The sequence below is a fragment of the Chlamydotis macqueenii genome, chromosome 1, assembly GCF_036417535.1.
Source record: "Chlamydotis macqueenii isolate bChlMac1 chromosome 1, bChlMac1.mat, whole genome shotgun sequence".
NCBI lineage: Eukaryota > Metazoa > Chordata > Aves > Otidiformes > Otididae > Chlamydotis > Chlamydotis macqueenii.
The window spans coordinates 75,303,689-75,331,667 of NC_141556.1; the positions used below are offsets into that span (position 1 = coordinate 75,303,689).

General features: G+C 40.7%; 1 protein-coding gene across 1 annotated transcript in view; it reads left to right on the forward strand.

The window, feature by feature from the left end:
- The window catches only part of RASSF8 (Ras association domain family member 8), an 85,953-nt gene extending 59,016 nt beyond the window's left edge, over positions 1-26,937 (forward strand). The window contains exons 3-6 of the mRNA XM_086756947.1: positions 7,177-7,372; positions 18,480-19,369; positions 23,073-23,217; positions 24,332-26,937. Of these exons, the coding sequence (XP_086613073.1) occupies positions 7,270-7,372; positions 18,480-19,369; positions 23,073-23,217; positions 24,332-24,453 (1,260 nt within the window). The 5' untranslated portion in view covers positions 7,177-7,269 and the 3' untranslated portion in view covers positions 24,454-26,937. The remainder of the gene's footprint in view (positions 1-7,176; positions 7,373-18,479; positions 19,370-23,072; positions 23,218-24,331) is intronic.
- Positions 26,938-27,979: the final 1,042 nt, after the last annotated feature.

Sequence of the window (27,979 nt, forward strand, 5' to 3'; positions counted from 1 at the left end):
TGGTGGGGCCATGTCTTCCTTGAAACCAGCTGAGAGAATGACCTGCTTTCTACCCTTTGAAGTTGGGGCATCCAGAGGTGTAAGGCAACTTTGAAGTAAGCTGTGCATCTTCCAGCTTTGGTATAAATGTTTCTCCTGCAATGAAATAGCTTGCTTATTCCTCTGCTTTTTGTTTTGTTTTCTTTCACTCCCACATGGTATTTAGACCATATTAGAGATGTATGAATGTGACTTCCACTTAATGCTGCTGTTACTAATAAGGTTGTGGTTGCTATTTTCTCAAATGTGCTACATGTTTTATACTAATGAAGAACAAATACTTAGAGGGCTTTGGAAGACATTACAGTGTAGTAAATGTATGCCTGTTGACTTGAGATGGTGACTCATGAGATGTTTATTTAATGCATATGACTTTTTTGAGCTGTTTGTCACAGAATTTATATGCAGCGCAGTCTCCTTTGCTAACATATCGGGAAAAGGATATTCATCTGCCGCAGAATAAAATGCATCTCAGCTGCTAACTCTCCTAACCTCTGCTATGCTGCTACCAACTATCCAACCCTTCCTAGAACGATGGTGAGCAGTGAGGCCTTCTAGGATGGGTCCATTCAGTCCTGCCTCTCTAGTAGGATTGTGATGTTTCATTTTGATAATTTTGTTTGTTAGTAGCTGGAATACAGAGTGAGCAGGAGTGCTTTGTGTCAAACCACCTGCAGATGATACTTCAGTCCTGATCCTGGAACAGTTTCCAGGTTGGTGTTTAGTGGTTAAGCCTACCTGAACTGGATTCAGACTTGTATCCAAAAAAAATCCTAACTCAAGAGCTGAAAGTAAGCATTGCATCTGATATTGTTGTGACTTACTGGTCCATATTCAAGCTTTACATTTCTGCCTTGAAATTGTCTAACTGAAATCTAGTTAGTAGAAGCAAAGATCCTTGGGGCTTTCTGACTTGAGTGCTATCACTATCTCCAAAATGCCCTTGGGTTTTTGTACATCAAGTCTACGGATGCTTTTTATATCTAATCTTAGGGAAAGGAGAGTATTAATTTCAGAGTTGTTGTTCCTGTTGAATTAATTAAAGTGTGAAAGTGTGAAAGTTACTGTTAAAAAAGCAAGGTTATATTCTTAACAGTGACCAAATAAAAGAAACTTTAAGCCATCTGTTTCATTAGCTCACTTGCTGGTTTGTTTTCTTTCTTGTTTTCTTTCTTTCTTACCACATTTTGTGGTAATTTGAAAACGTTATGGACACAGTTGGGTCAAGCCTTATGGCTTTAAAACTGTGAGTCAAGATACAAGGTATTACAGACTGCAGTGGCTTTTGAAAGCATAAGCACTCCAACCATCAGTATGTATTGGTGACACTAGGTTGTAAATTAGTTTTCTATGAAGGCGTGCAAGTTTTAGACGCAATCTGTGATCATGCAGCTTTCTAGCTACCTCGTCTCCTGTACTGCAGCTCCCAAACTGTTGATTCGTGTTTTGTGGTACGGTTAAGTTATTGCTAAATGGTATTTTGGGTTTCTTCAGTTTGTTCATTGTAATCGTGAGCCAGCTTAATGAAGCTGACTGTTAGTGGAGGAAGAGCACTGATACCCTGTAAATAAATTTGAGGGTGATCTTCGTATACTGCTGTGGCCTTCAGCTTGCTCGGTAAAGATGACCAGGGACAGTAAAGACTTGTATTCAGCCTCCGTTTCTTTTGTTGATTAGGGGAAAAAAAATGGGGAGGAGAGGAAGAGACAGGTTGTGCTGAGGCCTTTGAGATAAGTAATTTGTTTCTGTGTCTCTCAAAAGGAAACAAATTACATATTGGACAAAGATGGCTTAAAAGAGCAAACAATGAAAAATCAAGAGATGCAAGGGTTGAGATTAAAACATTGTGAGGGAAGAAGATGCCCTCAGGACAAATACCCGATCAGAGATCAGACTGAGAATTAAAATAAAATACTGAAGTTACAAGTATAATTTTCAAGGTGGAAGAAGTATTTAATTTCAACTAATAACCTACTTGATAGTTGCCATCAATAAACTTTATCTTTAAAAGAGATGACAAGAGGAGTGGATGAATTTTTACTTCCTCTTATCACTCCCACAACCCCAAAAGAAAGGAGGTTAATAATTCTTTCTGGCTAGTTGTCACCAATTAAAAGAGAAGAGAGACTTCTAATTAGATTTTTCTGTGCTGTAAAGATTGTAGCTCAAGGAGAGGTGGGGGATGTTCTGTGATTAGGGAAAATAACAACTGTAACTTCCCCTGCTTCAACACAGTGTGTTTATCTTCCTCATTTTCCCCTACCATATTGTTAGCTGCATTGCACAAGGAAAACTGTGGAGCAAGCAACAGCTCCTGGACTAGACAGTTGTGGGTTCTTGGATGCAAGTCAACCAGTAATTTGCCTGGGAAACTGTGACTTTGGGACTTCTGGGGAATTCTAGGTTATAAGAAGGCAAGATTTCTAGCAGCCATTGTTGCTAGAAATGCTTTCTTGTCATTCAGAGTGTATATGAACTCACAGATGGGTGCTGTCCTGTCCTGCCACAGGTAGTGTGTGTATAAATACAGTTTTGTGTGTCTTCAATAACACTTGTGACATCTGGATTTTGGCCTGTTTCACGCAGACGTGCATTAGACCATCTCTTGGCGAGTCTCATGTGAGGAAAATTCCGTGGTGCTTAAACTCCCTCTCAAGCTCATTCTCAACACTGTCATCTTCATGGTTGTGGGACTGCTGGTTTGTTTGTTTTGAGCAATGCTTATTATCTCTGAGCACTCTTCTGGAATAGCAAAAGAATAATACTCCACAAGAGGAAATCACTTAGTCCCACTAAAAAATTGGGTGCTACCTCTGTGTGAACACTTACTTTTTAAAGAAAGTCGTGCACTGATTTCAAAACAACAACCTGTTTTCTTATAAAATTTTGTGTGCAAAAAATTTACACTTGATATTTTGACTTGGACATGCCATAAAAGGCTTTTGCCTGTTTATTGATGGCAAGCAGTGTGTCTTGTAGGATATTTCTCCTTTATCAATCCAAGGGAGGAGGCTTTCTGGTAAACACTAGTTAGCGTGTTTGCAGTAGCCAATTCTGTATTTGCAGTCATCTTCATCTGGAAAACGTTACTTCTCTCTATACCAGGATTCTTACAATAGGGAGGGTCTGCCAGGCAAATGACCCCCTGTTCGCAGGGGGTACTGTCAGGATAGCTTATAAGCTCTTTCTGGGTAGCTGAACTGGCTTGCTTGTACTTGTTTGAGTTTTTTTTCTTTTTGAATCAAGCATTGCTTGCACTAACAAACTATTCTTATTAGCAGTTTCCAATCTGGGTGGAACAAGCTGCCTCTTTGTCCAGAGTCCTGCTTGGTATCACAATAGGGAAAGGCAAGGAGCACAACTTGGCCGTAGCATACAGAGAGTGAGAAATAAAGGGCAAATGCCAAATGCTAGATGATGTTTGGTTATAGCTAATTATGAAGGAAGGCGCGCTCACTTTCAAGTATACTAAACAGCATGCTGATTATTTGTTAAGGAAACAAAAGTTACTGAAGTGGCTGGTCTTCTGCAGTTGGCTTCAGCTGCAGCAGGATTTTAGCCCTGATTGGAGGTGCATGCCACTTTCAGAGGATATGAACCTTGATTTTAGCTCTGAGTTTCTCATGACTTAGCACTTACATCAAGGATAGACAGGTTTTGCAAACATCTGCTTGGATATCTAGATTTTTTTGAGTACAAGAAAAGTCCTTTGCACTTTGGCGGTTCTGCCTGTCTTCTGTGAAGCTTGCAGCCTTTTTGTAGTTTGTAAACTACTGTGAACAGATAGCCAAATAGTAGCATATGCATTTATGTATATATACATGTGTAGGTATATATACACTGGATTTTTCTTTACGCTTAAAAACTGAACAAATGTCTGAGAGTAAGATATCATCAACTAATTAGGACAAAAGGAGAATTTAGGGAAAATTCTGCACAGTCCTAGAAACAAACCAATCCTAGACTTTATTTTTTTATTATTATTATTATAGGCTAGCATTGCTTAGAATGCTAATGTATAATAATATGAGGCAGGATGACTTCAGCACATAGATTTCACACTTCTGATGCCTATGTGTGTTCTGTTTTTAGTGACAGGTACCTGGAAGAATCCCGTTAACACTTGTGGTGCACGCAGTCCTTTAATTCAGCCCTGTGTATTGGTCCAACAGAAGCACATAGCACAGGCTGCTTTTATTATTTTGCTATCATTATTTAGTCTATTAAGACTATTTTCCCTGTAAGAAAATGAATGGGAATATTTCCCTCGAGCTCAAACTGTTTCAAAGACACTTTGCATCATTTGCCACTTTGGTGAATGTTATTTTCAAAATTGGAAGTGTCAGCAAATATTTCATTATTAAATGATGCCTCTCTAGGTTTTTTTTAAAGATGGACAGTAGGAAAACAGATGACTGAAACTGATCTGCACTGAAAGCAGGAGTGTACATTGTGTGCCGGCTGGAAGGGGGAAATGTGCTTGCTGAATTGAGATAATACTTTTGGTGTTGACAGACAGAAAAACAATTAGAGCTGTCGGATGCTTTGCTGACGTGTGTGTTGTCACATGGGGAGATGGCTTGTTTCATGCCAGTAAATCTGAACTGTTCAACTCTCAGCAAGATATTAAGTTAATTAATAAGTTCCTTACAGCTGGGCTTGGAATGTGAGGTCTGTTTATTTGTGAGGACAACTGGTCCAGGAATAAACAACAGAGGTCACTGATGGAGCCTGTTAGGTGCTTTCTCAGTCGCTGTTACGTTAAAGGCTAGTAAAAGACTTTCTTCTGCTTAGTTTATTGGTGCATTAAAATGGTGTTACCGGACTGAAGTGTTCCTGTGTTTGTGCACTGTTAATACTTGTGTGGGTGGTAGTTTTCTTTGAAGTGTGTCACTTTGTGGTGAAATGTTTATTTAAACTCTTTGACCTCTTTGGGTTTGCAGGTGCTTATTGATCTCTCAAAAGACTCCACCTCTGTATACACTGGTATTCTGGAAAGCTGTTGCTTTTTTTGTTGGTCAGTTGTACAACCGTATTTGAAATCTGTTTTTACTTATGCGTTTGGACTTATTAATCTTTCATTTGTTTTCTAAACTGGTACATCTGGACAAAGCCTGTGTGGTGTGTGCTGGGCTGACTTTACAGCAGCCTTGCTCAGTGCTTCTCCACTGCAGCTGGTCCCGTGGATGCAGTGTGACCCCTCAGCTCTAACCGGCTCGGAGGCACACGGCCGCGGGCTGCCGCCGCTTGCCAGGTGACAGTCAGCGTGTCTTCTGGATCATGTGTCGGTATTTGTTAGCTGCTGAATGAAGCATTTCATTGTAGAAAGAAAATGGCCTTTCCACTTTAGCTTGAGGGCTGCGCCAGAGCATCTTTTGATACAGAACGAAATGTTCACTTCATCCGGAGAAAGCAGCTCTGATTAGACTGTAAACATGAACTGTACGAAGTGTTTGCTTAGTTTTTCCCGCACTGTTTATGCCTCTACGTGCAGTTCTGTTAAATCCATCAGCATCATCAGATTCCATGTTTCTTGTGTAACCCTACCCTGCTTGTCTTTAGTAATCTCCTCTAAATAGCTTTCAGATTTCTTTCACTCTATTCCTGTGTCATCCATTTTCCTGGTACTTAATTCTTAAAACATATTGTCTTTAGTTTTATCACTTTATCCATACTGGATTATCGGAATACGTGAGCCTCCTTTATCGTATTATCATGGCTTATTTTTTCTCTATTTGCTTAAATAACCCAGCTCTCTCGTTAGGGGTTTTTTTGCTTGTTTTTTTTTTTGTTGTTGTTATTTGCTTTTTTTTTTTTTTTTTTTTTAAGAAAAATCACTATTATTGGTGGTTTGGTTTTTGTTTGGGGTGGGTTTTTTATTATTTTTTTAAAGGCAGTTCTTCTAGGACTTATTCCTTTGAAATTTTTGAAATTCAGCATCTCAGCAGTACTAGGTAGAAATTAACTTTTGTGAGCCATGATGCTGGTAGATCTGTTTATGCAGAAGAAACGCAGCTCCTGGAAAAGCAGAGCCCATAGCAAACCCACTAGAGTTCAGGTCAGCAATTAATCTAGAAGTTAACACCAGATAGACCTTGAGCAGCTTGTGACTGTTGGTAACAAGACAGCAGAGGGCAAATGGCTGATTGAGTCCTAACCTAGCTCTCTAGGTTTCTGACTTCATTTCCAGGCTTCGAAGTTTTTCCAGCATTTGAGTGCAGAAAGAGATTTTTGGACTCATGGGTTTTTTTTCTGTTTCAGAAAAAAGCAACCCTGTGAACATTTTTTCAGTTTACAAATTTTAGGACTTTTCTTTTTTTAAAAAAAAAGTGTACTGGGAACTAGTACACCATGCTAGCTGCTATGAGTTTGGCGTTATTTCAGCAAAGGCAGGAAAGCCATGCTCTAAAGCAAGAACCAGCTAGACTAGGTGGTACGGCTTGCTTTTTGGTTGAGTAATCGTTGCAGTGCCTATGGAAAAACCTAGGATAACACTTTAGCCAAAGTCTGTTTCCTTACAGAACCAGCACAGTGTTGGCAGGGGTTAAACCACCTCTACAGCACTTTCCCTGATGCATCTCCTTGTTTTGAAGAAAGAAGCAGTCAGTCTGCTTGCTTACCTTTCTGGGTTTTCCAGCATTGGTAGTAAATGCACAGGTTTGGTGGGACTAAGAACCTTCAGCTGGAGAGCAAGTTTGGCCTCTCATGGATGACCGTAATTAAAAATATTTCCCCTTGTTTTGCTATGCCACCACCTGCTAGGAATTACTGAACAAACACTGAAAGTATCGATAACCAGTCCCTTGAGACATCTAGACAGTATGTAAAGTAAGAGGAGCCCATGTTACTGGAAACGGCTATGAGTTTACTCCAGAGTTGTTTCTTTAATGCTATGTCTTTTGGTGCTTTTCATGTCATAACTTTGAATATTTTGAGAAATAAACTGTAATGATACTTCTGGGTATGTCTACAGATTGGGCAGACATTGCCAAAGCAAGGGATGTTTGTTTCCTGTTACTATTTTTAAAGAAAGGAGGCTGTGTTGGCTCTTTTACCCAGTAGATGTTAAGGTGAATTTGTTAACTTTTAAAATTGGTAATGCCTCACTATAAACACCAGGATTTTCCTCTCTTTTAGCTGCCAAGAGGAATCTGCTGCATTATTTCTGCTATAGCTGCAACTATGACTTGATTGACTTGCATTCATGGCTCTTGGATGATCTGGTGAACCATGGAGCTCAAAGTATGGGTGGATGGAGTCCAGAGAATTGTGTGTGGGGTCACCGAAGTCACAACATGCCAGGAAGTTGTCATAGCCCTTGCTCAGGCTATTGGTAAGTAACTTTCTTGCCTGGGTGTCTGAGAACTGGGGTGAAGCTTTTTTTTATGAAGCTAAACTGAGGGGAGGTGGTGTTGCACTGAATATTAGTAGAGCATGAACATATAGTGCACGGCGGGATAACCTTGCAGTGTGAACTTTTGTAGCCTTTGATTTTTAACCTGCCAGAGAGAGATTAAAAAGAAAGAAAATATATACTTTGAAATCTGTAAACATTCATTCAGTACAAATTTATTCACTAAATAATAATATGCTGCTGTTTGTCATTGTAAATACAGCATGGACTAAAGAAGGTGCAAAACTGTCAATGTTTTGAGTACCAAAGAAATATAAAAGCAGTGCAAAATAATTAGTTGGCTTTCACAAGCTAATGATATTCATTTAAATTACACATATTTTAAGTATCTCTAGGTATACTGGAAGTAGTATAGATCAATGAAATAGATCCTTCAGGTTATCTTCTAACTCCTACACTCCACAGAACTCAGTACTAATGAAAGGGTATCTTGAAGTCTGTTCAGTGTTAGCTATTTGCTGAAGAGTTTAGTGAAAAAAAAAAACAAAACCATCTTTCAGTCTTCTCTACAAGAAAGAACATTCCTTCAGTCTTGTCAGATCTTTCTCAGTGATTGAGAGCATCCTGAATAAGCCTCAGCTGCATCCCTTCAGTGCTTCCTTTGCTGAATCTTATTCCTTGCTAAAATTGTATGATTTGCTTTATGTACTATTTAAATTCAGGTGTTAAACCTTGTGTCTTACCTAAAAGTAAATTCATAATTTAAGGACTAGCTTTTGCATTTGTAAATATTCCAACAATTTTGCAAGACTGTATTAGCAGTCTCACTCAACTGCAAAATAATAATTTTCTGATAAAAAACAACTTAGGGCCATGAATGTCAACTAGGTATTCTACCTATTAAGTCAATTTATCTGAATTTGTGATGTTTGTTTATATAAATGTGTACTTCTGAAAATCATTTCCATATACTTTCATCTGATGGAGTAGAAGACTTACTTTTTATTTTGTATCTTAAGGGGATTGAACTCTATGCTAGCATGTGTATATCTATACGCATCAAATATCTGTTAAAGTTTCATGTAAAAATTCTAGAAAGTCAGTATGTCTAAAATCTTATATTGAATGGTTAACTGTTAAGTGTGCTTTTACTGTTTGTGTTAGTTGCAGCTTTTCATTTAATGCTAATTGGTTTATGAATTGCTTGCTTCCATATCTCATTTTCTGCCTGTAGGTTTTTTTAAGACACAATTACGCTAGCATGATTATTTCCTAATGATGATTAAATGTTACATATTTAGAAAAAAAAAAACAAACTGGTTATGTTAGGCTTCTGTACCTTACTTTGCTTTCATTGTCTCTCTCATCCTATTTCCTTTGCCACCTGCCCTAAAACAAAAAAGTCACATTCCCCATTCTAGACAAAAAAATTAATGTTCTGTTATGTAATTTCTCTTTGTTTTTTTCTGTATCCTTAGTTATTAGCCTCAACTCTGAAAAGACTCCATCAGTCTTGGAAACGCACGGAGTTTTTGTCAACTCGGCAGGCTTCCTTTTCTGTAACACATCACCAGTTCATATCGGGCATGCAACTCTGGTTCCACGCAGAGATAAATTTCGATTGCAACCAGAGCCAAATTAAGGCAATCCTTTGGAAACTCTTTCCTGAGGCAAATGTCCTCCCTAGAAAACACCTAGAGTAATTGCGCTCCAGGTTCTCACTGGGGCTGCTCAGACAGTATTGAACACTCAATAAATTACACTTGCCTGTCTTTGACAGATAGGGTTTTCCCAACCCTCCTCTGAGGCTGTTTATCAGAAAAGCAAACATATGTCTGCTCCTTTGATTTGGCTATAGGTACCAGCTTACCAGCAATAATTGTCACTTTAATTTAAATGAGAATCTATTAAAATATATCCCTAGCTCTCACCTGACATTTGGTGGTGGAAAGTAGCCAGTCTTAGTTGGCTTCCTCCTTGGTTGGCTCTGATCTTATTTTCCACTTTGAAGTCTGTCTCCTACAGCAGTCGCATAGTTCAGCAGGACTCAGTATTATTTTGTCAGTCTGTTGGTCTGTCTGCAAAGTTTGAGATACTGCTTTTGTTTTATTGTGTCTTACAGTTTATTGCTGGGTCTTTGATTTAAAAAATACAACACACATACATGTGTGCACATACATGTGCACACATACAATGCAGTCTTCTTCACTGAGGCTGAAATATGGACTGCAATAGCTACATTATTTGTGCTGAAGTGTGGTGTCTGCAATATCTACAAAATAACTTATTTTACAGCTGTATCCACTGAAGAAAATACAAGCCAAAGATATTGGAAGTAGGAAAATCAAAATTATTATGGAATGGGCTCTGATTGGAAGATACATCTGTACATCACCTAGTCCAGCTCTGCTGCTCAAAGCAGGGACAGCTAGAGCAGGTTGCTCAGGCCCATGTGCAGTCAGGTTTTGAATATGGGCGAATATGGAGATTCCACCACCTCTCTGGGCCACCTTTTCCAGTGTTCAGTCAGCCTCACAGTAAGAGGTTTTTTTCCTTATGTTTAAATGGAATTTCTTTTGCTGTCACTTGATCAAATGCAGGGCCATGTTCCTTGATCTCCCACTGTGATAAGAACAACTTTATTGTTTTGATTTGGGTTTTTTTTTCTTTATTTACTTTCCAGCTCTCTTCTCATGTAATAGAAATGCAGTAATAATTTTATTCAGGATACTAAAGTATTCTGTTGGTGGTTTTTTTGTGTTGTGGGTTTTTTGGTGGTTTTTTTGTTGGGGTTATTTTTTTTTCCCCCTTCCTAGGTACAGAGACAGGGACTTATGTTCCAGAGCTCTTTTAAACAAACAAACTCATGCTGGCCTATGCCCCTTTGTAGGAGGTTCTGTCCCATACCCAAAGGATAACCTAATCTTTTGGCAGTGCAGTTCTGTCACTTAACTTGCCTGGCCAATGCTCCTTGCCCTGTTTCTTACAAATTGTTATCTGCCACTATTACCCTTTCAGTGGAAGGGCCTGGATGTCTCTCGTCCTTTGGGGCTGTGTTTCTGATAACATTGGTGTTACCCGTTCTTCTGTTATGGTGACCTCCTCCTGTTGCCCATCTCTTGATCATTGAGGAATAGGAAATGATTCTGCTCCAAGTTTCTGTACAAATTAGGAGTTTTCTTAATTTACATTTGGCTTGAAGTTAAAGGGTTTGAATTAAATCTTAAATAAAGCTCATTCTTTGAAAGAAAAAAAGTAGAGAGTTGTCTCCTTTAGTGATCCCAGCAAAGCTTATTTTAAAAATACATGTATATATTTTAATGAATGCAAGAGAGAAGAATATCAGTCGGATATAATTTTGAGTACCGTAAGTGATTGTGTCTCTGACTTCGAAGGAGTTAGAAATGCCTTAGCTGGAGGGAGGGTCTCTGGAATTCTGTTCAAGACAGACAGAAAGCTATCCAGTTACAAGTTTCCAGAGAGTGAAATCACCTCCCACTGGGATATTGAAGAACACTTGCTATTACCTTCTACAAGTTTTATCCAGGGCTGCTTTATTTCTTCTTTTTTTCTTTTTTCTTTTCTTTAACCTCAAGCAGCTTGCAAATTACAAAGAGGAAGATTTGGCCTCGTGATACAAATAAGAGAAGTGATAATTTCAGCATTAGAAACCAAGCCCTCACCAAAAAGTAAAAAGTATACCACAGTACACAGTTTAAATGGAGAACCATGAGTTTTGTTTTAAACATATTTTTGCCAGGAGAGATGAGCTAGGTTTTATCCCATCCATCATTGTCTGGTTTAAAAATGTACATTTGACAGCAAATTCTTCCTGTTCTTCTGCTTCCACTAGCTTTTCTGTGCATTTTGTGGAAATCATGCCAGAATGGCTTCATATAAATGTTGCTTGCTCATTTTGATACCTCCTCTTAATTTGGGTAACTGAAAACCAAGAGAAGTTAGTGATACATTTCAACTGTATGTGTGATGAGATGCTTGCTGAATCCAGTCATTGGTCTGTTTTGTGAAGAAGTATATAGACTTACGGTCGAGTGTGTGTGAACGTAGTGACTCCTCTCAAAAAAATCATTGTAATACTGTGAGGGGAAAAACAGTTGATATGCTAAAAGAAAGTGAGTTAATCATGTAAGCTGATAGGTTAGGCAAATGTAGTTTAACTACAGAAGGTTTTTTTTTTAATTGGCTTTTACTGGTTGTTTTCCATTCAAATCTAAAAAATAATTTTCCAGAGGAGTATGATGATGAACAGCACAGCCACGAATATACTTGTCCTGTTTCTTCAGAAGTGTTCTTCTCCCACTTCCAGCCCCTGTGAGGATTTTCACTGCATTTATTGTGATTTCTTTTCCCTCTAGAGACTAGAGGATATCTTATGTACTCAGAATGACATGTTTGTTTCCTAGAAAGAGAATATTTTACTGTAGAGAAGCGAAGCTTGAATTCAAGCAAAGCTTGAATTTCTTACCAAGGCACTTTTGTTTTCTACCCTCCCCATAATTTTATGTGGCAAATAATTAAAATGGCAGACTTCAAATAATGCAGTGGGTGTTGGTTTTCTGGCTGTAGCACAATATTAGGAGAATATCAGCAACACTTCACTGAACAAGAAGTACAGCTATCTTTTAAAAATTAAACAAATGCAGCTGTCAATTTTTTTTATTGCTTTTGAGTATTTTTCCTCAAAGGTAATTTGGATATATTTATGAAAATAAAGCACAGATTTGTTCATGCTATTTCAGATGTGTTACAGCATTGTAAGGCTCAGCCAAAGTTGTATCTGGAAAAAAACCACCACTTTCTTGTTGTCTCTTGTTATGTTTGTCCCTTCCCCTAAATAATTTCTGCTAGAGCAAGTGCCAAAGCTGGTTGTCGGACGCTTTGCAAGAGAAAAGAGTCTGAGGTTGAATTGAATGACAGTGCTGAGTCTGAAGAGGAGGATTAGGAAAAGGGAACAGTATTTGTTGTGTACAAACTAAAGGTTTTAAATATTGAATTAATAATATAGTTTACTACTAAAACGTGTTATTTTTGACCCCAAGATTTCATTCTGTGCTGCTTCAAATAGCAACATTCAGAGGGGTTATAAGAAGTACAAGAAAACTGCACGCTGTGGTGATCCCATGCTGTGATCATATAAGCTTTATGGTTCAGAAACCTAGTGGCAGTAACCTTGCTGAAAGGCAGGGTGGCTGGGTGGGATGATCTGTTTCTACCTTTAATGATGTGGTATGTCAAGTGGTGGCATGTGCAGCTGAGACCTGGGCTGCTTTATCTGCACTGCAGCGTCTTGCTGTTTGACCTCGGCCAAACCACTCCTCCAGAATTTTTTTCCCTATTTAGGAAATGGGTCTAAAATAAGCGCGGTAACTCAGGGTGCTTAGGCGAAAGGCGGTTGAAAGGATGAAATGACTAAGTGCTTTGTTTGTCAGATTGTGATAAACTCTTGTATACCCTTTTTTTTTTTTTGAGTTAAAGGATAATAGTAATAAAGACTTCAGTCCTGACGAAGATGGATAATCACATTGTGAGCACAGCTCTACCTAGTGAACTAAGCAGACTGCCCTCATGGTCATTAGACTTGACTCTGACTACCTCTGTGGGCATGTTTTCCTAGAGCTTGACACCGACTCTGATTTTCATCATTTACTATGGTATGCATACAACTACATGCAAAATATGGCATGAGTTAAGAAATCTGAGTAATGCAAACTCTAACTTCTATTTTAAAGGCTTTTTTTACTCTTCATCTTTCTGAAGTATTTGATGAGTTCTCAGGTAGCTAGAACGGTATTTTTTTACAATGCTATGGATGTTAACTTAAGTATCACATAATGAAAGATCAACTTCATATTTCAAAGAAATTGAGTTCAAATAATACTGGGTTTATTAAAATTGCCAGCAATTACTTTTCTATCAGTGCTGCTGAAGATTCAGGAGTTAATGCTGTTGCCCCTTTGTTAAGAAAGCATTTTCTCCCATATGTTAAGAGTTTTTACAAGATTTTACCCATGTACAATTTTTTTTTTCCTGACATTGCCTTGTTAAGGAGGAAAGCATCCAGTCCCTAAGTCTAGAGAGCTATCCCTGGGAAACCAAGGGGGTCAGAATATCCAGACTGGGGAGGGAGTGCATTTGTCAGTGCCCTCAGAGCTCTGGGTAGTCTGGGTTTGGCTTGAGCATGTGTTGGCATACCTGGCTTTACCTCCATGGAAACCTGCACATAGACAGGCAGCCGTATGTATCTCACTGTGCACTGTTGTGAGTTTGGCGTGGTAATTCAGATTTAGTTCAAGAGCAAGACTTATACAGCTTCCTTTTTAGTTTGGCTGTCTTAAAACTTGCATATAAGGCAGAAGTTGCACTTTTTTTTTTTTTTCAGACCCTGTCCAGAGTGCCACCTTGCAAGGAAGGTCCTTGGCACAGCTGCTGTACAGCAGCAGCAGAGGCAATGGGATCTCTGGCAAAATATGGAGCTAGCAGTATGCCTGCCAGGCAACTCCCCTGGCACCAAGTGCATCCTGCTGCTTTTGGGGAAGGAGGAGAAACTGGGAGCAAGACCGCATGACCTTTAAATGTCACATCCAACCCTAACTGTTCTATGATTCTATGACCTCTCATGACAGAGGCATGCTCTTGCCCATCCTAGCCCCCTCCCTAGGGAAGGAGAGGTGCCCCCATGTTTAAGACTGCTCATCTAGCCACTTTCCCCAAAAAATGAGACCAGGGCAATGAGTCACCTGCCTGCACTGACTCACTGCTACAGGTCCCGGCTGTGAAGCATGGGACACACTTAATGAAAAGCTGGATTTTACTTGGTGCTTGAAATAAACATTTGTAGCTTGACTGGAAGGATATGTTTTTACATGGTAGATCATGCTGCCTACATAACAAAAAAAAAAAAAAAAATGTAGTGCCTGTCCCTGAAATGCTTTCCCTGTAGAGAATGATGCTCTTTGGGGACTTCAGGGAGAAAAGGGATCAATCATTTCTGTCCTGAAAAACAATATTGATCACCTCTCAGGCTACAGTCCTACCAAAAGTGTTGCATGAGAAATAGTGCTACTGCTACTTTCCTTTGGAATTTCATTTTTTACTTTTGGCAGCAGAAAGTCGCTCACATCTACTGTGTCAGCTGCAATTATTAAAGCATATAGAGAAGCTTAAAGTGATTAAGAGTGATATGGGTCCTACTGCCTTCATGGAGCGTAATTTAAAAGTCCATCTCTTGAGAGATTAAAAAAAACTGTTCAATTACCTTGTTCCTATATTTCATTAGTTTAATCACCGTTCATTGTAATGGAATCTGTGTTTAAATGACTGAATTACATCAATCCCAAACTAAGACTACAGCGGTTGGGCACGTGACGTGGGCACTCGGGTCCAGAGCTTGCTGTTTGGCTGTACAGCAGAGTGGTGGCTGGTCCAGGATAGTGACCGTGGTTAGCTCTTCAATGTCTCATTGACCAAGTGACAGCCACTGGCATTCGAGCCAGGTTCACACCACTCATGACAGCTAGTTGCAGGCTATCAAAACATCAGCGTTCTGGAGTCCATATATCTCCATTCTCATTAGTACAAGGCTTTGATAGAAGTATTAAAAAAAAAAAAAATCCGTCTAATGTGTTCTGAAAACGTGGGGTTTTTTTTTTGTTTTTTTTTTTTTTAAGAATTCTAAGGGATCCAGTAACAAGGCACATACCCATTGTGAACATCGGTACAATAAGTAAAGCTGTGCTTTGGCAGCTCCTTGAATTGAGTACTTAACTGCTCCTCTAACTTTACCTGGAAATGCTTCATAGATGGGCAGGAGATTCAATGTGTTAAATATACAGTTGGGAAAAACACACTGTGGTTTAATCAATCATACATTGCTGATATGGGGCATGTTACATGATACAACAGTAAGTAATTTTTAAAATAAGGTCTGCATGAGTGAGGAAGGACTGAGTTCTGCCAGGTGGTGTATGAGCACAAAGAATCTCTGTTTCAGAAAGCTTGTGGACAACATACAAGACAAGAAGCAGCATGCAGGCGTTGAACTGTTCTCTGTCAACAACACAGGCAACCTGCTTTCTCCTTCTCAGTGGTAGCACATCAAAACCAGCAGTTTGTTACAAGGCTGCCTGTGTTCTGAAATATTCTGTCATTAGTTTTGAATTAACTCATTCATCCTTTCATTTGTGAATTAATCCCTTCTAATGCAAGCAAACACCACAGTTGTGGTTGTTCAGGTATTGTTAATGTGCGTCATACGTAGGCTGAATACACTAAACCTATTTAATGATCTCCGATGAGGACAGCTTTGTTTTATACTAATACTGAACCCCAGGTGTGGTTGTTGAACTGTATTAAGTATTACTTCTGCAAAACACTCTTTCATGTGGATCTTGTACGTCGAGTTCATTATTTAGGACTGCATGTTGTTTTGGACCCCTAAGCTAAGATGGATAGAGTTCTTGGCAAGTGCCTTGCTTAATTCCTTAATTCACTTGTGGTCGAGATTGATAGCTTTATTCCATCCTCCCCCCTTTCCTTTTTTTCTTTTTTTTTTTGCTTCTTGTTACATTTCTTTTCAGTAGTGCATTTAATAGCAAAGTGAATAGAGATTGCATGCTGATCGCATGCTGATCGCACGCTGATCCCTCCGCTCGTGGCACTCTTGTTTACGATTTCAAGACTTCTTTGAACTTGGCTGTTTCTGACACAACAAGAACATTAGTAACATTACCGTGATTACAAGCTGAAAGTTGAAAGCTTTTAGGATTAGCAAAATAGAGTGGTAAAAGGCAACCTTTGTCCTGGGTTCTGGAGTGTGTTTTTACTTCATTTTTCTTTGAATTTTTGTTAGTATGCTATGGCAAAAAGCACTAGGTTCGTTTTTCCTATAATAACACTGATACCTACTACAAACTATAAATCTTCATGGATCAATGGGCAATATTGTGGGTTGGCAAAAATCTCTGACTTTGTATCTTGGCTTAGTAAACTTGGTTTTGAAGTACTTTATTACAGCGGACTTTAAATCTGTTTCTAAGAGTGTTGGCCAAGCATGTTGATATTCTGATAGATTATTATTATTATTTCCCCAATGCTTACCTCAGGTCATTTGTTTATAAGGCTTTAGGGGGGTTGGATTGCTGTTCCCATTCTGCTTGCCTTGTTTTGCCAACTTCTATCAGTCCCATCTTCATGTCACTTTGAGCTCTCACTCCTAACTTGGAAGTGAACATGGACATTTTGGTCTCTTATTTGGCCAGCTAACTATTGCTAGTGTGACCTGTCAGCCAAAGCAGCCTGCCTTCTAGGCAATGGCTGTAGAGCTGATTTTTTCTTTTTTTTTTTCTTTTGTTTTTTTTCTTTTGTTGCTGTTATTCCTTGCATCATGAGATAATTGAGAGAAAGTGAGACCAGAGGAACCATTTTCAACACAGTAGCTGCATCCCAGGGAGCTCTTCATAAGGCTGGCCTGACAGTATCAGATTTTAGGGGGCCGCATAGTCTGTTAATCACCACAGTGGAGCTTGCCTCCTACAAATTTGAGGTGGGGAGTCTGTATGAGTGTTGTTGTTGGAGGCTGGAGGCAGATCTCCAGCCTGAGATTAGGATATCTTTGTTCTTTTGGGAAAAATGCCGTTGGTTCAGCAGGTGCCATAAGGGAAGAAAATGCATCATGGGCTACCACTGACAACTACATTTAATCCAGTTCTGCCACTCTATAGTTGCAGATATGACAGGTATGTTAGGCATTTATGTGCTGAAATAAATCCTCATTTTAATGATGATCTGTCATGGAAATTGATATAGGTAACACATTAAAATAACTAATGATGTTTTTAAGGTTAATGGCAATTGTGGAACTGTTCAGAAATTCATCAGAATTCAGCATCAGTGTTGCGGCTTTTGAGTGAAGTCATTTTCATGATAAGGGGAACTCTCTCCTGCATTTGAAGAATGCTCTATCGCAGGAGTAGTAAGAGTGTTCTTAGAAAAAATAAAAGTATTGGAAAACCTCAAATGCTGTATTTTTGTAGCATTCACAACATCCCATAAGCGTCAGAGGAAAAAGACCATTAAACTCAATTAAGCATGTTTGGTAGCAGCACAAATGAAGTCACAGACATAAGTTGTACTTCCCCCTGCTCTGAGAGTAAACCATACTGCATTCCTTGTACAGCTCGCTGTCGCTATAGAGGTCAGAAAACATCCAGACAGTTATTCAAGAACTCAAGCTTCTTCCGGAAGGCTGGGTACCCCATCAGGGGCTTGTGAGCTGCTGTTAGAGATGAGTCTGTGCAGGGAGCCCAAGTCACTCGTTTCCAATTCGGGCAGCCTCTGCCACGCTCATCCCCACACCCTGCGCTGTGGAAGTTGGTCATGTCAGCAGCGCTGCTGTGGGCCGCGTGAGCTGGCATAGCGCCGCTCTGGCCCTGAGCCGCCTTCCCCCAGTGTCGTGGCTCCCCAGGGGTGGGGGACAAGACGGTGAACTGAGGCGCAGTCAGCCATTAACAGCTGCCTGTCTGATTGACGATATGGTGTAAAAGCAAAGCTGCCGTCTCCAAATGTTGATTTATGTGGCCGTATGAAAGGTGTGTGGCTCTTTCTGTTCTTGTTTTCTTCCTCTAGAGATGTGTATTTGCTGTATTTCTTTGCCAGGTGTCAGCACAGCTGGGTCGCTTGTTTTAACTTCAGCGACTTCAAGTCTGCGGGAGCCCCAGAGTCGCGCGGTTTCAGTCGCGTGCGCAGTGTAAGCCGGCGCCCTTGCCGCCCTGCGCGGAGCAGGGGTTTCCGGAGACAATTCCCCCTTGAACCGAGTGATGCCCGGACCCTGTGCTCAGCTCAGGACGTGAGGGAGCGTTTACTCTGAACGTTTAAATAACGTTTGAAACGCCCTGAGAACACCGAGCAGCAGCTCCTGGCCTTACGCACCCCCCACCGCCCCATTCCCTCCCCCCCCCCCCCCCTCCCCCCCCACGGGCCGTGCGAGCGGGCCCCCGCCTGGCGCTCGCGCTGTCCGGCAGCGCCCCCTGGCGGGCCGGCCCGCTGACGGCTGTGCTTGCCTCCGCAGGTCGCACGGGCAGGTACACGCTGATCGAGAAATGGCGGGACACGGAGAGGCACCTGGCACCGCACGAAAACCCCATTGTCTCGCTGAACAAGTGGGGACAGTACGCCAGCGACGTGCAGCTCATCCTGCGCCGCACCGGGCCCTCGCTGAGCGAGCGGCCGACGTCGGACAGCGTGGCTCGCATCCCCGAGAGGACTCTGTACCGGCAGAGCTTACCGCCCCTGGCCAAGCTACGGGCTCCCGGCGACAAATCCATGAAGAGGAGGGAGCCGAAAAGGAAATCCCTCACCTTCACCGGAGGGGCCAAAGGGTTAATGGACATCTTCGGGAAAAGCAAGGAATCCGAGTTCAAGCAGAAGGTGCTCAACAATTGTAAAACAACAGCGGATGAGCTGAAGAAATTGATCCACCTCCAGACAGAGAAGCTTCAGTGTATCGAGAAACAGCTGGAGTCCAACGAAGCCGAGATCCGCTACTGGGAACAAAAGTATAACTCCAGCCTGGAAGAAGAAATTCTCAAGCTAGAGCAGAAGATCAAAAGGAACGAAGTGGAGATTGAAGAGGAAGAGTTCTGGGAAAACGAGCTGCAGATCGAACAGGAAAATGAAAAACAGCTGAAGGAGCAGCTGCAGGAGATGAGGCAGAGGATTCTGGAGTGTGAGAGCAAGCTGAAGGACTACATGTCTCAGATTCACAACATGGAAAGCGGCCTTGAAGCAGAGAAGTTGCAGCGGGAAGTTCAGGAGTCCCAAGTGAACGAAGAAGAGGTCAAGGAAAAGATTGAGAAGGTGAAAGGTGAAATTGATGTTCAGGGCCAGCAGAGTCTGAGGTTGGAAAATGGCATTAAAGCTGTAGAAAGGTCTTTGGGCCAAGCTACCAAGCGGTTACAGGTAAGAACATCCCTTTTGTCCACAGTTAAAGAAAAGTCAAAGACCTGACTGTAACAAATTTCTCTTAAACAGATTTGGAGCCCGTAAAAGAAAACATGAGACAGTTTCCACAGGGAATTTGGGTGAAAGGAAGAAAGTATTGCTTTTGTTTTCAAATTGCATTTCAGATTTTTTTTTGTTTCAAGAGCAGACAATTTTCACTTCATATGTATATATTTTGCTCATTCAAACCATCTGAAAAGAAAAACAGTAGTTAGTTTGTTCTTTCAAGATAAACCAGCAGACGTTTTGGTGGATGTGTTCCTGGCCTGTTCAGAAGGCCTGAATTGCCCGTAGGGTTAGTGCTGTGTGCCACACCACCTTTCATTTATTTACGTGCTGGCTCAGTTTCTTTCCCATCGGTTACAGCTTTGGTTTGCTACCATTCCCCAACTGCCTGGTGACCTCTGAGAAATCCTTCAAAGTATATCTTCACCACACAGTAGTCCGTGATAGAGAAACACTAGAGCTAATATCGGCCAAACTAGCTGAGGGCAGCATGGTTGCACCCGTGGCAATGCATCTGGCCACCTCACCCTGCTGAGAGGGAGCGCTCACTAGCTCCGGTGGGGTGCCGCTGGGCTCTTTTACATCTCAGACAAATAAGATCTCCTGCATGAACAATGGCACGTTTAGGGCTAGCAGGGGATTGTACTACTGGGTGCTAAACAGGACCATAGTGCTCTCAGTCTAACACCTTTAAAAGTGTTCATCTTTAAACCCCCGTTGGTTTGCCATTAGATATCTTGAGGAATTAGGTTCTAGGTCTTGGCAGCTCAGCGCTCATATTGTTAAACTTAAGGGGAATTTGCACTATCACAGCCTTTTCTGAGGCCAAACTTCTGATTCCTGCTAGGTCTGTCTGCCGTTAAAATAGATGAATTCAAAGGAATGGTCCAAAAGCAACACCTGGGTAGATGGATGCAGAGCTAAAATAACTGTTAGTTTACAATGCTTTTGTTTTAAAGAATAGCGTTTCCCTTTTCCTGTCTGACTTGCTTGTGTTCAGGATTTTACTTTCTTTCCACCTCAGGCATTCGTGGCACGTGTCACAAGATAATCCAGCCTCAGCTTCCTTGCTAAAGTTAATGATGTTACCTGGAACTTGACAGAGCGTGAAAGAATAAATATAAATGGAAATCCAGCTGCTGGCTGGATGAGGTGAAGGAAAGATTGTGGCTTTTGGGACTTTAATGTGCAATGTAAGATAGGACTGAGGCACCACACATCAGTTTCAGTTGCGATTCTTGCTCTGTTCCTGGGATGCACAGTTACTGTATTCCACAGTGCTGCAGTTGCAGTAAGGTGATTCTGCTGTAAATATGTAAAGGGATTTTGCATCCTTGCTCCTGAGCACCCAGAACCATGTCAGTATAAGCTGTTTTTACTGAATGTTGGGGAGGAATGTAATCTTTTCATCCAAAGCAAAATGGATGAAAACTGTAAGCAGTTTTGGCCATTTTTATCTATGCTAAATTTTCAGACACATTATGCTTTTAGATTTGTGCTAACAGAAAGCGTCAAGTCCTCTTCATATATTTTACCAGTCCTCTACAATTGAGTTAAAAAACTTCTTTGCTTTGTTTTTTTGTATGCTAGGGTTTCACTTTCTTAGGCAAGTTCCTGTTAAATTCAGATCTTCCAAGCTTGTTCCAAACCTAAAGGTGCACTAATCTGCAAGTTCAGAAGAAAATAATCCTAGTTTTGTATTATACACTTTTTGGGGGAAGGAACAGAGAAATATTTTCTTGCGTGCTACACGTTAATTGTTAGTACTTGTAGAACTACAGATTTGAAACTAGAAAAGCTGAGAATTGGGGTTTTATAAAGCTTCCGGTAAGGAAGAAAAGAATTTTGGTTCACTAGATGTCAAATGATAAGAACAGGAAGATGGCATTTTTTAGTAGCGTGAGAGAAATTTCTAGTAATTTGTCCTACCTCTTCTGTTTTATTCCTTTTCTCTAGCCACACCAGTAACATTACTTCCCAACATGAGGCTCTGTTCAGTTAAGGATAAGATACAGAACTCTTTGCTCTCTCTGTTTTTAAAGAAAGATCTTAAATGCCAAGCCCCACCCACCCAAAATCCCACCTTTCTTCAGGTAAAAGATCTCACTAAAGTTTCAAAATTAGGTACTAAAATAGGAGCTTAAATCAATGGGATTTGGAGTGATACTCTTTTGCCTTATTTCCCGTGAAAGTTGAGAAGTGTCATGAACAAGTTACGGTTCTGCTAGCCTGCATACTTCAGTGAGTCAGTGTTTTTTGGTTTTTTTTTTTTAAAAAAAAATTTCTTTTCAGTGGCAGTTTTGTTACAGTCTTGTAAAACATGGAGCTGTAGAATTAACATTGTAGTAAGTACAGTTGAGAATTTCTACCTCCCAAGTGCCCAGTTGCAGAGTCTAATGGGCCTAAACTGAATAAATTGAAGGATTTTTCTGTAGAATTGTCCTTAAAATGTGAAGGTGGCCTGGTTTCCATTTCTCAGTCCTATTCCTCCAAAAGCTTGTAGCAAATGAATGGAAACACAAGTCTAACACAGGAAGCTGAGACCAGCCACATGGTATGCATTGCCTGAAAGGTCAAACACATCAGTGACAAAGCAATTGGCATTTAAAAGGTCCTAATTTAGACATCAGATCAGTTGTGTTAATTTTTGTACTAACGGTTGAATTCAACCTCAACTGTGACCTTACTGCAAGTTTAAAGTGGGTAAGAGCACTGCTGTTCCTAGAACAGATCCACAAAACTACTCTCTCCCAATCCTTGTGTCAGTTCATGTATAATTCTGAACTGGACAAGATAATTAGGGAAAAGAAGATGGACCCAAACTCCATCTCTTGCAAAAATGAGGTTGTAGCAGTACACACTGCGTGGAGTTCCTACAGATGTGGTGCCTGGGATCTGAGTAGCTGGCACATCCCTTGTGGGACCAAATAGGCAAAACCCATCCTGGCTGTGAAAGAGTACCACATGCAGCTGTCAGATAATGAAGCTGAATCTGGGGGAGAACCAAATTATACCCCAAGACTGTCATAATCTATTGGAGCTGTAGGTTTTGCGTATCAGGGCAGAATTACAGGGCATTGAGGAAGACTCTAAATTATAATCTTCTGTGCTTGTGAAGAGGTGGTGAGCCAGCCAGGATTTGGTCTCATTGTACAAAACACAGTATGCTTGCAGAGTGAGAGAGTTCTGTCCATAAAAATTTACACTCTAAATGGAACACACAAAGAACAAGAAGAGAAGGAATTGTTCTCCTTGTAGGAACAGAAGAATGAAATGAGCTGTCCAAGTCATTCTGGACACTTCTGGCAGAGCTAGCATTTGGTGCTCAGTTGGTGTATTTTTTCAGAGTGCTCACTATTACCTTTATTTGCTCACATCTGTTGTGCCAAAATTTTTCTCAGGTGGTATAAGAAACATGAGCTGGTCATCCAAGAAGCAATATAAACAGGCCAGTAGTAACCCCTAATAAGTGAGTCTTGATTCGCTTTCTGAATTATGAGAGTAAAATGCCTTTTAACTCCTCCATTTGAATTTAAAAATGGGAGGCTTTCTCATCAAAAGAAGAAGCCAGATTAGTTACCCAGTTTCAAATGGAATCTTGAAATGCTGCTTTATGTTCACTGCAGCTCAGCAGATGTTTTCTCTTTCCTGACAGGACAGGGAACAAGAACTGGAGCAACTGACAAAGGAGCTGCGACAGGTCAATCTCCAACAGTTCATCCAGCAAACGGGAACGAAGGTCACGGTGCTGCCAGCAGACCCCATTGAGGTGGAGGCCCCGCATGTGGAGCTCGAGAGAGGTACAGCACTCAGAATGCTTTTGGCAGGCAGGAGGAGGGGCTGGCAATGCATTTACCTGCTGCATTACTGCTGGCACTCATACATGGAGTGAATGCTCTGTTAGCAAAGAAGTTAGCAAAATATTAAGAAAGCACAGTGTCAAGTACTACCCTTCATTCCAAGGGTTTAGCAAGCTATAAATAAAGCGCAGTATGTAGGTAACTTCTCTCCCACTGTCCCTAGATACGTGTTTGTCCCATCAGTAACCCAGGAGCTTTCAAGTGCAGTCACCATGGCTACAGGCATGTAAGCTGGCACACAACATGACAGCACGTCTGGCATTGCTGTTGATCTGGGTTCTTCCTCTTCTGGTGGGGATGTGTTGTCAAAGTAGAAAAAGCGCTGTGTCTGGATCTCAAGAAATCCCAGACAGCAGCAACACAGGAATAGGAGCTAATCCAGCTGGGCTGCCAGCCATCCAGAAGTCCTGCACAGGTGGCTGTTACGGCATGTGCAAATTGACTTTGCCCCTACTGCACGTGCCCACATCACAATTCAGAATTTCCTAGACGCAAACACAGGAGCACTTTGAATGCACGTCAGAACTGTGGCACAAGCAGAAACTCCTCTGTTGTGGCTCAGCCTCTGCTGTGGTGTGCTTTACCCAGGGGCCTGTTTCTGTCAGCATTCTCCTTAGCTGGTTCTGTCCCTTCTCTCAGAAAGCTTTCTAGCCAAAAGGCTTTGGGGAGGTGGGGAGAGAAGAAAAAAACAACCAGGCCTTGAATGTCAGCCCTTGTATGAAGTTTCTCTTCGAAGTGGGCAGGAAGCTGAAGCTTTGAGTTACAAAAAGGTACAAACTCTTTCTGCACATTACTGTAAATATATTGTGTGTGTCTGTGTGTAGGTTCCTTGTGAGAGGGTAATTACATTGAGTAGGTATGTCTGTTTTGAAATGAGTAGGAAGTGTGCACCTTGGATGTCATCACTTCCTAGTCAGGCACTTGAATTTTTTGTTGTATGTGGTATCAGTTTTTCTATGCTGCACTAGAGGCACCAGTAAGCAGGAAGAAAAGAGAGGTTCTGGCGACATCACCCTTGATGATGACTTTTCTAACTGCCCGTTTTCTTGTGCAGAGCCACCATTTCAGTCTGGGTCACTGAAGCGCCCTGGCTCCTCAAGGCAACTCCCCAGTAACCTTCGGATTCTACAGAATCCCCTGTCGTCTGGTTTTAACCCGGAGGGCATTTACGTATGACAGTACATACCTCTTCTGGAGAGGACCTAGCAAGGTACCCCGGACAACACTTTCGTTTTATTCTGCCAATGATGAACGGAAGAAGATTTTCTTTTTTTTTTCTTGTTAAGCCACCATTTTCTTTTTTTCTTCTTCCTCCAACACACCACTTGGAGCCATATCCTGTGCACTGATGCTAAAGAGACAGAGGAACCGTCTCGATTCGTAATTGGCAAGGATGAATTTGCTGTCACCACAGCTGGAGTGCAAAAACCTTCATTTGTTTTTGCCACTTTGGAAGTGTTTGGGAAAGTATTGTTCCTTGTATAGGCATAAATAAAAGACTGAAGGCGAAGGAAACCATGTATGCAACTGAATCTGAGGTTTAATTTATTCCGTTTAATCAGTGGACGTGTGAATGTTGACCTTTTATATTTTTATTTTTAACTTGTGAATAATCATGTATGGCTGTATGTCAGTCTGACAAGGTGACTTTAATTTGCGTGTACAAACATCCACCGTTTGATCAAGTACAACAACTTGGAATGCAGAGTTCTGTGGAGTGCTGAACCATTAAAATGGTTTCTCACCACTGACTTTGTTAATTTTTGTTGTGGGTCATAAAATGTCATGTTCCATCCATTGCTACCTTTGAAGGCTTGAAAAGTGAGCTTGTGGGATTTACTTGCTGTTGAATCTGCCTTGAATGAAGCACCTAGTGTTCAAAAGATTTATGGAATTTAAACCTTGGCTTGGTAAAAGCATTTCCAGCATATGATTGAGGATGCACTAGTTAGATGATATTTTATTATATAGAATGTATATTTGAAATATTTTGCCACATTGTATATGCCTTTGAGAAAAGAACAATGTAAGAAGCTGTCTTCATATATCTTACCAAAAGAGAGCAGGAGGCTTTCACTCTGTGTCATTTTATACTTTATTTTTTCCACTAGCCATTACAGTGTTCTTATTTTTGCGGTAAATCTTGCTGTTGGAGGAGGAAAAAACCCCACGGAACAAATGAGCATCCTCCTACAGCCTTCCAGAATTCACTCAAGTTTTGTGAAGGGAAGAGACCTGGCAGAGAGTCCTGTGAAGTCAGTAGCAGAGCTGCTGCTGACTTGAGTGGGGCCAGGATTTCAATCCAGGTCCCTGGTGTTAAATGGTAGACCTTTAGCCTCTTTGAAAGACGTATTGCTGCTCAGTTACTTACAGAATATAAAGCTTACGAGCAGGAAATTCACACACCTGGTAGTAATTTTCTACAAAAAATGTGAAAAGAGAACATTATCATATCTTGATGTGACTCTAATGCAATCAAAGCTAAGCAAGGATTAGACACAATGGCTTCCATGCAGAAAGTAAGATACTACCAAGCAGCATGTTGGTTATTGGCCTTGAAATTAGATTGCTGAAGTGGAGACCAGGTTTGTAGAGAAAGTGACTGGCATCAGTGGGACACTTGGTGTGCAGTAGGAGGCTGGCCTCATGAATGAGTTAGAGAAGGGATGGGCCTTACCTAGTTGTATTTGGATTTCCTGTTCTAGGAGCAAGTCTTACCATCATCTCCACCTTTGAGATCCCCTTGACGTGAGAAGGGGGTCACTGTGCTTTCACTGCAGTATTAAATACCTGGACTTCAACCAGTGGCAAAATGACAGAGAGATTTTACCACTGGTAGGAAACTCCAAGCTTTTTGCCATAGAAAATGTTTAAGAATTCTAAACGCCTAGCATCCTCTTGTGTTGATTTACTGATATGCAGATAAATGCTAATTTAAGTTTCCTTTTTTAAAAAAGGACCTTCCTGACAAATGGAAGTTTTATAAGATATAGTAGAAGATGAAGGACTCTTGAGTGTTTAATGCATTTGTTTTTCCCTTTCCATTTATTAATGGCATCACATATATTCTAAAAATGCTGCTGTATTTAGACTAACAGCAACAGATAAGGCTGTGAACATATAAAGGACCTTTCCAAATAGATTCTGAATTTTTACTGTTTAACTTATCAGGTTGGTTGGGGGATTTTTTTTGGTTTTTTGGGGGTTTTGGGGTTCTTTTTTTGGTTTTTTTTGTGGGTTTTTTTTTTGTGAGCAGACTGGAAAATTAGATATTCCTACTGGAGGAATCTTTGCAGTGCTCACAGATTTTACTGTTAGTTCATCATCATTTTGTGCTCATGTGTACTGTTCCCCTAACTTTGTGCTAAAAAAAAAAAGTGTATATATATGTATTAAAAAAAAGAGTGTAAAATATACATGTTTGGGGACAGTATCTGTCCAAGGTACTTGAGCATATATGCCTTACATTCTGGGTTCAATTTACAGAAATAAAATGGCCCTTTCCAATGGATATCTTGCATCTTCAGCACCTCTTGATGTTGAGAACTGAGGCACTCAGCACCTTGCAAAGTCTGGCCCAAATTATGCTGCATGGGGGTGGGGAGAAACACGGGAAAAGCCTGTTGCAATTTCAGTCCTGTACTGATATGAAGTTGTTTTTTTTTTTTTTAAGGCAGATCAGTGTACTTACCCAGCTAATGTTTTTGTCATACTTTGTGGCTGGTCCATCTCCCACCGATGTCAGTTTGAGCTGAATTGGGCTCTTGCACAATAAAAACTGCTCTCTTTCTCTGCCAGGTTATTCTTTTAAGATGGAGGGAGGACGAAAAGGATTAAAAGGAAGGGGAAGAGCAGCTTTGGAGGGCTTGAGTTAAGGCTTTGTAATAGAATCAAGGAAAGAATTTGCCATTTAAGTAAAAAAAAATAGCATCTGCTGATCGCAGCAGCTGTTTGACGGAGCTGGCTCAGGAGCAGCCACTGCATCATCACTGAGTGGACCCTCCTTGTCAGGGCTTTTATTATGTGTCAAGGTGATCTGAAAAATGTTTACAGCTTCTGCCACTGTTGTGGCAAAGGAGAGGCTTTGGTATCCAAACCTGTCATTGTGAGACACTGACAAATTCCCCTGCCCTCACCATACTTCTCTCACTTATTGAATTTCACCCAGGTTAAAGTTCTGTAGCATTTTTACCCTCCTTGTAAATAAACCAAAAATAAATGGCATGCCCTTGCATTAAATGTGAATTCAACAATGTATTACAGTTATAAAAATTCCTCACATTATGATGCTAAGAGTTTTGCTTCTGAACAACTGCAGAACCTCACTCTTTCTTTACAAACGTAGAAAAATTCATTCAAACCTACTTACGGGGTATTAGCAGCAAGGAAGCTACACATACTAATTTTAATAAGTGCCATATCATTTACTGGCCACCATGATAAAAATGGGTTTTTTTGCTTATGTTAATTAGTTGAGCACACGAGCACTATTTTCCAGTGCACAGGGAATTTATATGGAGAACTCCTGTAATTTATTACTAATGGAAATTAACTGTGTTACCTCTCTCATCCACGAGGATACAGTTTGTTTTTGCTGGTAATGCTATGTTGTCAGGGGAAAAGGCGAGGAGGTTGACCGTTTGAAAAGCCGGTAGGTTAAGGCTAAGGTAAACATTCTGAATGCCCAAGCAATGGAGAAACC